The following is a 12,498-nucleotide window of genomic DNA, read 5'->3' on the forward strand; positions in this document are numbered from 1 at the left end:
GCTTTTAACTATTTATAGTTGCATTTAATGTTATTGAATATTAGTAACCATGTTATCAGTTATGTATCTGTTATCATTTACATTAAGCATTTAAATAAGATTCATAAATTCTGATAAAAGGTGAAAATTTAGTAATAATGAAGTGGAAATACATTACTATTGTACTAAATGTTCATTATTCTAATATATGAAAGCAATTCAACCACACACACACACACACACTGTGTATTCAAATTCATTTATTGTCATTAAATCATAAAACGAGTACATATAATGTAACAAATGTGCTTACAAATAGAAAAAGTACAAGTAGGTGAAAAAGCTTAAATGAATAGCACCACGTTGGTCAAATAGCACCTCGTTGCTCTCCAGCTCTGACAGAGTCTAAGTGCTGAGATCAAAAGAGTTTTTTTCTGTCTTCGCACTGAAGCCCAGAGAAGGTAGTGCGACAGCGACATTTGTCTGGAGACACACACTTCCCACCATTCAGACACGGCTTCTTACACACAGCTGTGGAGAGAAAGCAGCGTGCATAATAGAGGACATATTGCTTTAAGTGAAACTGATATGAGATCAGAATTACGGTGTAAAGAAATGAACTAAAGAAAGCAGACAAAGTTCATAGTAGTACAGTCCAGCATTATTATTTAATAGTCAACAGAGGTTAAATTCTATGCTGAAATGATTTATTAAATGTGTAAATGCCACAATATTTATGTTTATATAAGAAATAGATAGATAGAAATATAGAAAAGTCTATAAAAAAGATAGATAGATAGATAGATAGATAGATAGATAGATAGATAGATAGATAGATAGATAGATAGATAGATAGATAGATAGATAGATAGATAGATAGATAGATAGAATTTTCTGTGTGCATGTGTGTGCAGTTTGGCTCACCATTGTGACAGGCTCCCCCCAGCCATCCCTCAGGACAGCTGCAGATTCCTGGGGCCACACAGCTGCCTCCATTCTGGCAACCCTGAGGACAGATTGCTGTAGAAACAAAACCCACACACACACACACACACACACACATTCAAAATTGTATTTAGTCATGAAATACACACATAGACACACACAGGTTCTTGTACTGTATTTTTCTTTCGTATATTATTTTATTATATAGTATTATTAATTGTATTGTTAGTTTAAGGGTTTACTTTATCATTTGTAAAAACTACTAATTACATCTTTAGGATAAAATAATTTTTGATTCTGAAATATTTGAATTGAAATTCAACAAACCTTCTTGACATTTGGATCCAGTCCAGCTGGATGGACAAATGCACTTGGCATGACCGTTCACTGCAATGCATTCTCCTCCATTCCAGCAGCCGCCATCACATGCCACTGTTAAAGACAAAACACTTCAAGGTTTTTAATCCAATCATCTTTATTTTGTTCTTAATAACTGTCACTATCTATTTATCAAATTACAGTCATTGCAATCTGCAACCTCAAACATTATGTTCTCTCAGAGACTAAAGTGACAACAGTAAAAGTGAGAGCTTACTGTAGAAAATGATTAAAATACCTTTTTCACAATATTTTCCACCGAGTCCTGAAGGACATCTGCACTTTCCAGGTCGGAGACATTCACCCCCGTTTTTACACTTTGGATCACAATTAGCTGAAATAAAGAATCTTATTGTTAAATTTAGATCTCTTCAGTTTATAAAAGATTAAAAAAATTATAAAAGGTTCTGTTTCATTTATTGAATAGCCACAAAGGAAAGTGTATACAGTTGTACACACATAAACACAAACACCTCTCTCTCTCTCTCTCTCTCTCTCTCTCTCTCACACACTCACACACACACACACACACACACACACACACACACACACACACACACACACACACACACACACACACACACACACACACACACACACACTTCTCACATCCTCCCACACTCTTTCAATGAGTAAAAAGTGGAAACATCACCATACTGGCAGGTCTCTCCTTCATAGCCCCGAGAGCACAAACAGGTGCTGTTTCGGATACAGATCCCAGCATGTCTGCATGGTGGATCACATACTGCTTTCAGGTCGAACACAAAAGGCAACGAGACACCACGGGGTGAATCTGATCCACCCAGACATACACCAGCTAGCAGAGCCATCATGGATGTAAAGAGATAAATCCAGATCAGTGAAGATGATTGAATAAACCCTGCCATTCTTGTATTCACATGCACTCACACACACAAGGAACAGGCAAGAGTGAGGGTCTGAGAATAGTGTCCAGTACTCTGGATCTGCCACCCTGTTCTACAGCACACCTGCAGGAGAGAGGAGGAATGACACTCTAAATATGTGATCTCTAAATATTTCAAACTTGTTAATGCTTTTTGATATATCACACAGGGAAGCTTGACTGTTTTAGCTTTGAGTCATGAGAAAGATTTGTACTACACAGTGAGAGATCTTCTCATGAGATTTTATTTAATAGGATTTTTAATAGGATACACATTTAATCATATCAAATTCTAGTAATGATCTGGATATTAAAAACACTCATATGTTGACTATGTTCGATAAAAAAAAGTATGGAACTATGTATATGAGCTGTAGTCCACAAACATGGATACAGTCTCTCATGAAACATTCATGGTCTATTTGTAAAATATCACATTGCCAGATGTAAGGAAATGTTTTTTCCAGATGTGAACCAAAATTATCCCCCTCCTCAAGACGAGTACATCTCCATGTCTTCAGACCCGAATTCATGCATTTCTTTCTCCATAAGACAAAAGGTGTGATCTGCATGTAAGATAAGCAAATTATCACAGAAATTATTGTAATAAAGTCACTCTGATGTTGTTCATGTTTAACTAATGAGCTCTGGGCTGAATTGATCTATTCTATTATTATTCATGACATTTTACAATACCCTTTATTGTTTTACTTTGATGATATATAACAGTTAAACCTCTCTGTTTGCAGATGTCTCAGTTTTTGTGTTCAAGCATGTTGAAAAGCTACATAAACTTCCCTGAGTGTTTGGCCAATAATTTAGGAACACCAACTGTTTTTTCAGGTGTTGTTACATGAACCAAAACCGGCGTCTATTCCGAAAGTGAGGGAAGCAAGAGTTTTCTTTAATGGCATTAACAGATGTTAGCTGTTTCCTCAGGAGGCCTTTTCTCCTCACTGTGCTTGGGGTGTGAAAGTATTTTAAACAAACACCAGACTGATATAAACAGTCAGCTATGTATATGTATATGTATGTATGTACACACACACACACACACACACACACACACACACACACACACACACATATCAAAGCACAAACTATAATAATGTTACTCATAAATGTATACAAGGGTTACTGCTAGACTGTTTAATGTATATATAATGTATTAATATATATATATACATATATTACACCGTCTCCATGTTAACAAGGAACTCAGAGAATAAATGTATTATTTAATTTTATTTTCATTTTATTAATACATTTATAAAAACTGTATATTCACACGAAAAAAAATAAAAAATTAAGCTGAAGGTTTAAAATAGGAGAAGTGGCGCCATCTAGCTGAATTTAGAATAATAACCTTTGAGTAGGCGTTATTAAAAAAACGACATTATGCACTATGTACAGTAGTATATATATATATATATATATATATATATAAAACCCTCCCATTTTGTCCAGACTTATCCACAGAGAGTTAATGTCATCCTTGCTGACAAGAGTTTAAATAAAGAATCCTGTGATTACAATTTGCAGTGTTCCTCAGAAAATACTAAAATATCTTGAAAAGGATGTTAAGTAATAGCCGATAATCCCTTTGGATCCATGTGATGTGACAGGGAACCCTGGTAGTTATCTGGTGTTCATACATCACATATTGATCTACCTGTATAACCATAAGCACCTGTATAATAAATAACAAGCTACAAGCTCACCTTCACTGACTGACTAGAAAGTTCTGGTTATGGTAACAGCCTTTACAAGATGATGCTGATCTCATAAGATCAGCTATTAGAGACTCAGTAAAGCTCAATTGAGAGAAGACTAGCAGGGACCTAAACCTAGAGCATTAGTATGGGAAGGTACAGAGGTATGGGAAGGTACAGAATTATGTGGAGGTACAGAGGTATGGGGAGGTACAGTACAGAGTTAAGGGAAGGTACAGAGTTAAGGGAAGGTACAGAGGTATGGGAAGGTACAGAGGTATTCACAGTCTCTTCTTAATGTTTATAATACAAGTCGTAATCTGCACTCTAGCCGATTCTTTAATTTCTGCATTCCTAAAGTCCGTACATTTGTGTATTGTATTAGTTTTTAGGTTGCCTCTTGGTCAGGTCATCATTGTAAATGAGAACTGGTTCTCAACTGACTCACCTGGTTAAATAAAGTAAGTAAGTATGGGAAGGTACAAAGGTATGAGAAGGTACAGAGGTATGGTGAGGTACAGAGGTATGAGGAGGTAAAGAGGTATACACAAGTTAGTGAGGACCAATGACCTTATGACTCCAGTGCTATTAAAGCCTAAGAATGGTACCTATGTTACTTCTGTCAAAGGTCTTGGTGTTTGTTTGCAGGTACAAATGAAGGTATCCAGGTGGTAAGACACACCCTCTTATATAGCTTATGCCCCAGATAACTATAAGCCCCAGATAACATAGCTCCTAGGATCATTCAGGCACACAAACCCCTCCACCACAATAAGGTGGCAGTTCAAGGAGGGGAACATTATTGCTGTTAGAACTAAAACAACTACAGCAAAAAGCTTTAGAAAATCTTAGTGCTTTCATACGTAGTTTGTTAGGGCAAAGAGGTCGTGGGCCGTTTGAAGACTCGAAATTATCTCTGCAGCTGGTTAATTTTAACACGTTTAGTTCCTTTACAACGTACTGTATGAGAAACCACCCATAATTACTTTTACACACACACACACACACACACACACACACACCTCTTAGAGATGCCAGTCAGCCTATAACATGTCTTTGGACTGAAAGAGAAAACTAAAGTATGGGGAGAACATCCACACAGAGCAGAGGCAAATATGCTAATGCCCCTTTTCCACCGAGGAAGTTTGAGTGCTGGTTCGGAGCCAGTTCTTTCTGTTTCGCCCGCCAAAGCACCGGCTCTGAACCAGGAAAAGTGGTTCTTAAATAGCACCAAAACGTTGCTGGTCTAGACTTAAGAACCGCTTGTGTCCGGGGCTGTAGGCGGGGCTACTGTTAGTGCATTTGATAATGTACCTTAAGTATACTAATGTTTAATACACTTTTACTTTACCGCAATATGATACATTATCAGCACACATGATAGTAGGTAGCTACATGCTAAGGCTAACTTTTTTCTGCGTTAATCATAAAATAACGTTATGTACTTTCTCGATTACAACCTCCGTTTATACAGATTACACGGAGCTGCACGGACACGTTTTATTCGCTGCGTTTGGGTGCCAATGTATGTTCGCAAAGCCATGAGCATTAACAGTAAAGCAACATCCGCCATTGTTGATGTTGTGTTTGCCGCTGCTGCGCTAAAGTTGCTGGGACACGTGACACGTATACAGTTACGTCAGACTCGGTGCTGTGATGCTCTCTAGCCGGTGGAAAGGCAAAGCGGTTCTTAGAAGGTTCGTCTTTGAACCAGCACTCGGTTCTTTTCGGTAGAAAAGGGGCAGTCACCTTGTCCACATCCAATTCATGTTGCATGGGGACACGTGTAAATGAGATGAGGGATGCACACAGAATTATCTCAAAAGTAACACGTTACATAAAACTGTAACGTAGTCAAGTGTGAAGAGGCCCAACAATTGTCTAATGTCTACCGTGTGGTGTCTTGTCCGCTGTATAATTTGCGGTAAATGAAGTGTCTGATCGTGCTTCCCTTTTTGTTGGCTGCACCGTCTGTTGTAGTTTGCTGCCCTGTCTGTTTTGATGTACTGATTAATTTTGCACATTAGCACTAAACCAAAACCAAATCCTGTGAACACAACTCGCAAGTAATGAATCATTCTCTTTCTGCTCCCTGCCTGTACATCTTAACCTACGCAATGCTGTCTCAATCAATGCTGTGCACTGCCTAGTAATATTCAAGTCTGGTAATATATCCATGGTGATTAGCCAAAAGTAAGCAAAACAAATGTTATAGTCTGCACAGAAAGCAAACAGTAACAATCTGATTATGGTCTCAAACAATCAGTTAGAGAATTCTTTTAATTTTACATTAAATAAAACTGAAAAAAATAAAACATCTCAAGTGTTGGTTGAATTAAGGATCTTTCAGTCAGATTTGTCTAGCTATATAGTTTTTCGATTTTGATGTCTTTTACAGAATTTATGATGTCTTTTACTGATTATTTAAAAATCTAAATAGCCCAGCTTCACATAATAATTACATATTTCAATGATTAATATTTACAACACCTTATTAAAATTAATTTATATAATTTTACATCTGGCAAACATATTAAACATACCCCACCGCAACCCAACTAACCCCTATATAACAGTTGATAATTTTTAAATTTCCCATTTTTCCTTTAAATAAATACTTGTAAAATATAATGTATAAAAAGGCAGCTTAGATTTCAGAAAATGTCTGTCTACTCTGTCTAGATATGATTATCTATCGTCTTTCCATACTTACTGCTGTATGTAAAAATAATAAACGGTGAACGGAAAAAAATGTTAGTGGTGCATATAAAACCAATAGAATGTAGCTTATGTAATTGCAGTCAATATGCAGCAAGTGACTCTACTGTGTGGTGTTTTCCTTTTACATCTCAAACTGCTCCTCAAAAAACATAGATATTGGAAGTGGTGAAACCATAGAGGACCAGCAAATCACTTCAGTCATATCAAAACAACTTTTTTCTAAAGTACATCTATCTACAAAAGTCATGCTTAGATGATTCTGAGAACATTTCTTTTTGAAGCTTTGCCCTCATCCAGACGTTCATGCACAGCAACTAAAAGACACTCTCTGATATCCTCCAGTGTGGACGTAGTGCGTGCTGCAGCTGAGTTTCACAACGTCACTGTATCACTGTCGTCCATTAAGACTTGTGTTGTTTGAGCCACAGTCCACATACAGGTAACTCTCCTGAGAGACCTGCTCAGCATGGCCAAAGTACACGGTGGTGACGGTCATCCTGGAATACACAGACCACAGCAGAATGTAAAAGAATGTAATGATAGAGATTCCAAAAGCACTGCAGCACAAAGTTTAACATTACAGTATATGAGAGAAAAGCTTCACATTTAAAACTCAACACTGATCTTTATGGCCTTTAGGATGCTTTTGGGAAACTGGACCCAGGTATGAATGTATTTGACAAATGTACTAGAAAACGGCTGTCATATAGATGAAAACTGTGACTCTCTTATTACATACTGAGGTTATCTTATGGCTTCTACTGACTCATACTGTATTAAAGTATGGTGAACCTCTGATATGATACGGTTAACTTGTAGCGTGTCATTTTTCAGAGTCATAAATGATTTTTCATAAATGTAAATGTCTCCTCCCAGAAAACTTAATATTAATTTTAACCCATTCGTGCAGCATATCCAAAATGAAAGTCTTTCTGTAATTTGTTGCTATAGAATTGAAAATAATATTTTCAATATAATTGATTCTGATGTGATCTGCCTTGCAGCTGGAGCACCTTCAGACCAATCAGAGTCAAGCATCAAGCAGCAATGTGGTATAGACCAATCATAGTCAAGCATCCAGCAGCACTGTGGTATAGACCAATCAGAATCAAGCATCCAGCAGCACTGTGGTATAAAGATGGCTAATGACCAGAGGTTCTCTCTCTGCAGTTATCTATCTATATTTTGTTGTGGCAATATTTACTTATACTTACTGTATGATGACCACAATGTTGTGCACTTTTATAGCCTGCATGGTACAAAAATCACTGAAAGACAAAGACAAATAAGTAATGTGTAAACACACAAAGCCATTAATGAACGGTGCATTTGCTTTGGTAGGATAGCATATGTCAAAACTCAAAGTACTCACTAGATGTAGCTCATCTCATTGGCTATGACTGTTGAAACAGGGAAATCGACCTAGACAGGAACAGGCAGTCATTACTAGGCTGTTAATGGTGCTGTCAGTATTTACTATCCTTTGATTAGACAGTCAATGGTACGACAATATGAGTTTAAGGAAAGGCGAAAAGGACAGATGCTTGCTGTAAAAACAAAAATGATCAATGTATTTCAGTACTCAAAATGTAAAACCACTTGGGAGGGGAAGTACAAGTTAGAATACACTATTGCAGTAGTCCACTGTATTTATTCTGTAAACTCAGCAGTAAACTCATTGCTAGTTCTGCTGATATAGACTCTATTGTTATCTTGGATTCATGAAGGAGCTCATGACTCACTTTGAAAAGGCACTAAACAACATGGAGAGGCACTCCTTAAAGTAAGCTAATGACTAACAGACAGCAGGACACGGCCACTGTGGAAAAACACCCATAATCTAGAGCAATGAGTACCATAGGTAATTTAACATCTTAAAGTCAGAAGACCTGTCAGCTGCTCCAGGCGGGTATTTCTCACTACTGTAACTACATACATCTGTGGGTTACAGGACAATGCATCCTAGAAGTTGGGAATGCAAAAACCCATAACACTTTCTTTCCTTTTTAACATTTTCTACTATATAGTTCTAAAAAAAAAAAAAAAAAAAAAGATGGCATTTCTGAACTGAAATATGTTCCTCTTTTACACGTGTCTAAACCACAAACTGTCTATTTAAAAATCTAAACTAAAAAAGGCTGATATTTTGATATCCAGTATATGATTCAAGCTGACTCTGTTATAAATATAAGAATGTCACACAGGTTACAACTTGTCAATAACTTGAACAAAGCCTGAAATTCACTATGTTGGGAAATCACATTTATCTAACAAAGTTTTAGATGTCTTTGCACAGACTCGCTGTTTTCCTGCCTCATATTTGATATAAAGATGAATAATTGACCAACACGATGCTACTCATTAGGATAACATAATTAACTTAGAAGTTAATACTTTACATATTACAACTTTTGAGCAGTGTGAGCACTACCCCAGCCTCATGAACATGTCAAGCTCCATTAAGCGGTCAGTTTTTCTCAATGTACTCAATAATATCCTTTAATATCCTTTTAACTGTATACCAGTCTGCTTTTTTAATGATTAAACAGCAGCTTATAGAACATGAAGCACTCTCTCTCTGTGGTTGGTCATATTTGCATGTGGAAAAGGCAAGTAAACCTAGTGTCAGAGTAAAAAAGGTACGCACCTGCTGCATATCGAGGGGCATTACCCTTGTCAGATTGCTCACAAGTGACTTTCCGATTACTGTTTTATAGAACTGCACCTGTGCTGTGATGTTTGCCACTTGTACTGGATAGTAGTTATTATTAGTAATGTTCAGAGTGTTCTGAAATGAGACAAAATGTAACTTCAGTCATTTCACACTTCTCAAAATGACACTCCGATTCTTTACCATTAACACAACGTAAAAAAGAAAGGAATTAATCACAATGACAAGATAAAGGGGCAAATAAAACATTAGGTGTGTTACTAAGATGTTATGTCATCACAAACCATCAGAACAGTTCCAATGCAACTTGCTGACCATTCTACAAGACTGCTTGTGCAATGAACATAATTCTTACAAAAGATATTCCCTCAACTGCTACTTATTAATTAATAATACACTGACATCCTATGTTATCCTGCAAATACCTCCCATATATAGCCTATACTTATATAATATCCTGTAAATGTGTGATCTTTCAGGTCTTTCAAGTCTTTCAGGGGCATGTTATACAGTATAATACAGCTTCAGCTACTAATACTTAACCAAAGCCATCAATGAAACAGGGGGGGGAGATAAATAAATAAAATAACTCACTGTAATATTGAGATAGACGATTCGTTGATCTTTATCAAATCTGACTGATGTAGATTTCACACCGATGTAGGCGACATCAATGGTGCGGGGAAAGAGGAAAAACACAGCCAAGCCAGAAAGCAGGAGGCAGAGCACCACTGACAAGCTCACATACAGTTTACTGTAAAACACACAGGTTTGATCAGAATTATTTCTTAAAACTATTCAAAGCACAAATGTACTGGAAGGGTTTATGAGTTGGTAGGATATATGCATGATATGTTATTAAACATAAGTCATAAATCTAGTACAAATAATATATTTGAGCTTTCACAAACATGAATGTGCATCAACCATTTCAATCAATTTCTGATGAGAGCTATAAAATCCCCTTAAAGTCTTAAAAATCTAACAGATCTGTGCAGTGCCATGATGTAACATACGTTCGTCTCGGCCTCAGTCTTTGGTCACTGTATGGTATCAGGGCAACAAGCTGATTTTCTTGTTCTGAGCAAGGAAGAAAACACATCAAGAGCTCATTTGCTTATGTTGAACCAGTTTGACACTAACCATGTTCATGAGTTATTAAAGACTACGGTTACAGTGCACCATATTGAGAGCTTGAGACCAGAGTGGTGTTAAGTGACACTCGGGAAATTTGAGAGCCAAAGCAGACTTTGGCACTACTTTGGTCTGACAGTCTGAAGGTTTTTTTCACTGTTAACAGATTGGCTGCTGATTTAAGTAAACTGATGCTAGAAATTTCTTATAAATTTCTTTACACTTCTCTGGGTGCAAACTTTAATACCACATAATGATACACAATAAAACAGGCAACATAGTTAAAGTAAGCACTTGTAGCTACTTAAATCTGAGATGATAGAAATGGATAAATAAATAATTATTTGAGGAACAAAATATAGTCCATTTATCAAGGTTTCTAATTAACAGCAAACAAAACATTTTTCCTTTTTTCACCTCTTGGTATTCTTCCTGTTCCTTGGCAAGAGGGACAAGTGACACTGTCCCTGCCTGTGAACTCAACATAAGGGAACTGAGAAATATCATTATTATCCTCCTCTACTGATTCAGAGCCAGGATCATCAGGGGTCAGTTTCTCCTTGCCCTCGCTTTTGCCTTTTGGCAAAGAGAAAATGGACTTGCCCATGGCTGCATTTAAATGAGAAAGAGAGAAAAGACTGTTGAAGCAAAGGACATCATTTAAAATTTGTATAAATGCCTTAAAAAGAATGACAGCATTGTTTTTACATAAGAAAACATATCAAACACACAACTGCTTTTTTACACAAACAGCTTCTGCCAAAACGCATAAGTGACAAGAATGATGGATTGGACTGGGTCTGTTTTTGTTTTTTGTTTTTCTTTATTGGTTGATATTTATTCTCATCACAATTTAATGTATCTAATATACCTGTGAAGGTGCATGCATTGCACAATTGGCTTTCAGAGTTATGTTTTTGTTTGGTCCAATTATGTACCTTTAATTATTTTTTAAAAGGAATACTTCACTATATTCAAGTTTCCAGTTTAATGATAGGACTAAAAGTACAAAACATAATAGTAACACCAAAGCAGCAAAAAAAAAGCACATTTTCCTTATCAACCTTTCCTTTCCATCTATCTATTTTCCTTTTCAATCAATCAAATCAATCTATCTTCCTTTTCAATCAATCAATTAATCAATCAATTTTCCTATTCAAATCAATCAATTTTCCTATTCAATCAATCAATCTTCCTTTTCAATCAATCAATCAATCAATCTATCTATCTATCTATCTATCTATCTATCTATCTATCTATCTATCTATCTACTTTCCTTTTCTATCAATCTACCTTTCCTATGTATGTATGTATCTAGATAGATAGATAGACATTCAAACATACAGACATTATACATTAAAGAGGTAAATGGTTTTCCCATCAAGATCTCTGGTTACATAATAAAGTGTGTTATATAATATTTCAGGTGATACATCGACATTAAATGGCTAATTGAGTATAAATACAAAGCAAAGTAAATGTGAACCATATGTTGAAATGACAGTAAAATGCAGACCAAACAATGAGCAGAGCTGAAATGAAATGTATTATTCTCCTCCGTCATTGTGGACATGTTGTACTTCACAAATAAAAATATAAGATAGAGCTATGCAACAGAAATCAACAGATCCTCTTTCGTACAGTACTCACCTTTGTGTAAAACCGCCTGTTCCTGATATTTGTGAACGCACGGTTTGTTTTGCTTGATCTAATCAATCCCAGACGACAACACTGGGTTAGAAGTTAAGGAGTGTTAATTAAATACGCATGCGCGGGTATCCGCGCATGCGCGCTGTACATAAGCGAGAAAACGTACAAGAAACGTTAACGTTACACACGTTTTCGATTAATTTAATCGATACCAAGTAATAAATACCAGTGTTTTACTTATTTCGGCTGAATTTGACTCTGTATTTTCATCTCTTAGGCTTCAAAACAACAAAAATCTCAACATATTTGATGCTTCATGAGGACTTTTATTTTTTAAGATTTGTGTTAACCTCCATATTGTATTTTATATGTCTGTGTACACTAATTATTGTTTGTACTTTTTC

The 12,498-nt window shown here is 36.2% G+C and overlaps 2 protein-coding genes across 2 annotated transcripts; both read right to left on the reverse strand.

The window, feature by feature from the left end:
- Positions 1-224: 224 nt before the first annotated feature.
- vwde (von Willebrand factor D and EGF domains) lies at positions 225-2,284 on the reverse strand. The gene is made up of 5 exons (XM_027148161.2): positions 1,955-2,284; positions 1,541-1,636; positions 1,252-1,356; positions 904-999; positions 225-510 (listed from the first exon to the last, which is right to left on the reverse strand). The coding sequence occupies exons 1-5, from the start codon at positions 2,187-2,189 to the stop codon at positions 398-400; spliced, it is 645 nt and encodes a 214-aa protein (XP_027003962.1). The 5' UTR covers positions 2,190-2,284; the 3' UTR covers positions 225-397.
- Positions 2,285-6,164: 3,880 nt separating this feature from the next.
- Positions 6,165-12,246, reverse strand: tmem106ba (transmembrane protein 106Ba). Its single transcript, XM_027148160.2, has 8 exons — positions 12,095-12,246; positions 10,862-11,053; positions 10,327-10,390; positions 9,905-10,064; positions 9,287-9,427; positions 8,012-8,061; positions 7,854-7,907; positions 6,165-7,136 (listed from the first exon to the last, which is right to left on the reverse strand). Exons 2-8 carry the CDS (start codon positions 11,049-11,051, stop codon positions 7,028-7,030), a joined length of 768 nt encoding a protein of 255 aa, XP_027003961.1. The 5' UTR covers positions 11,052-11,053; positions 12,095-12,246; the 3' UTR covers positions 6,165-7,027.
- Between the last annotated feature and the right edge of the window lie 252 nt (positions 12,247-12,498).

The sequence above is a fragment of the Tachysurus fulvidraco genome, chromosome 11 (genome assembly GCF_022655615.1).
Source record: "Tachysurus fulvidraco isolate hzauxx_2018 chromosome 11, HZAU_PFXX_2.0, whole genome shotgun sequence".
In the NCBI taxonomy this organism is placed as follows: domain Eukaryota; kingdom Metazoa; phylum Chordata; class Actinopteri; order Siluriformes; family Bagridae; genus Tachysurus; species Tachysurus fulvidraco.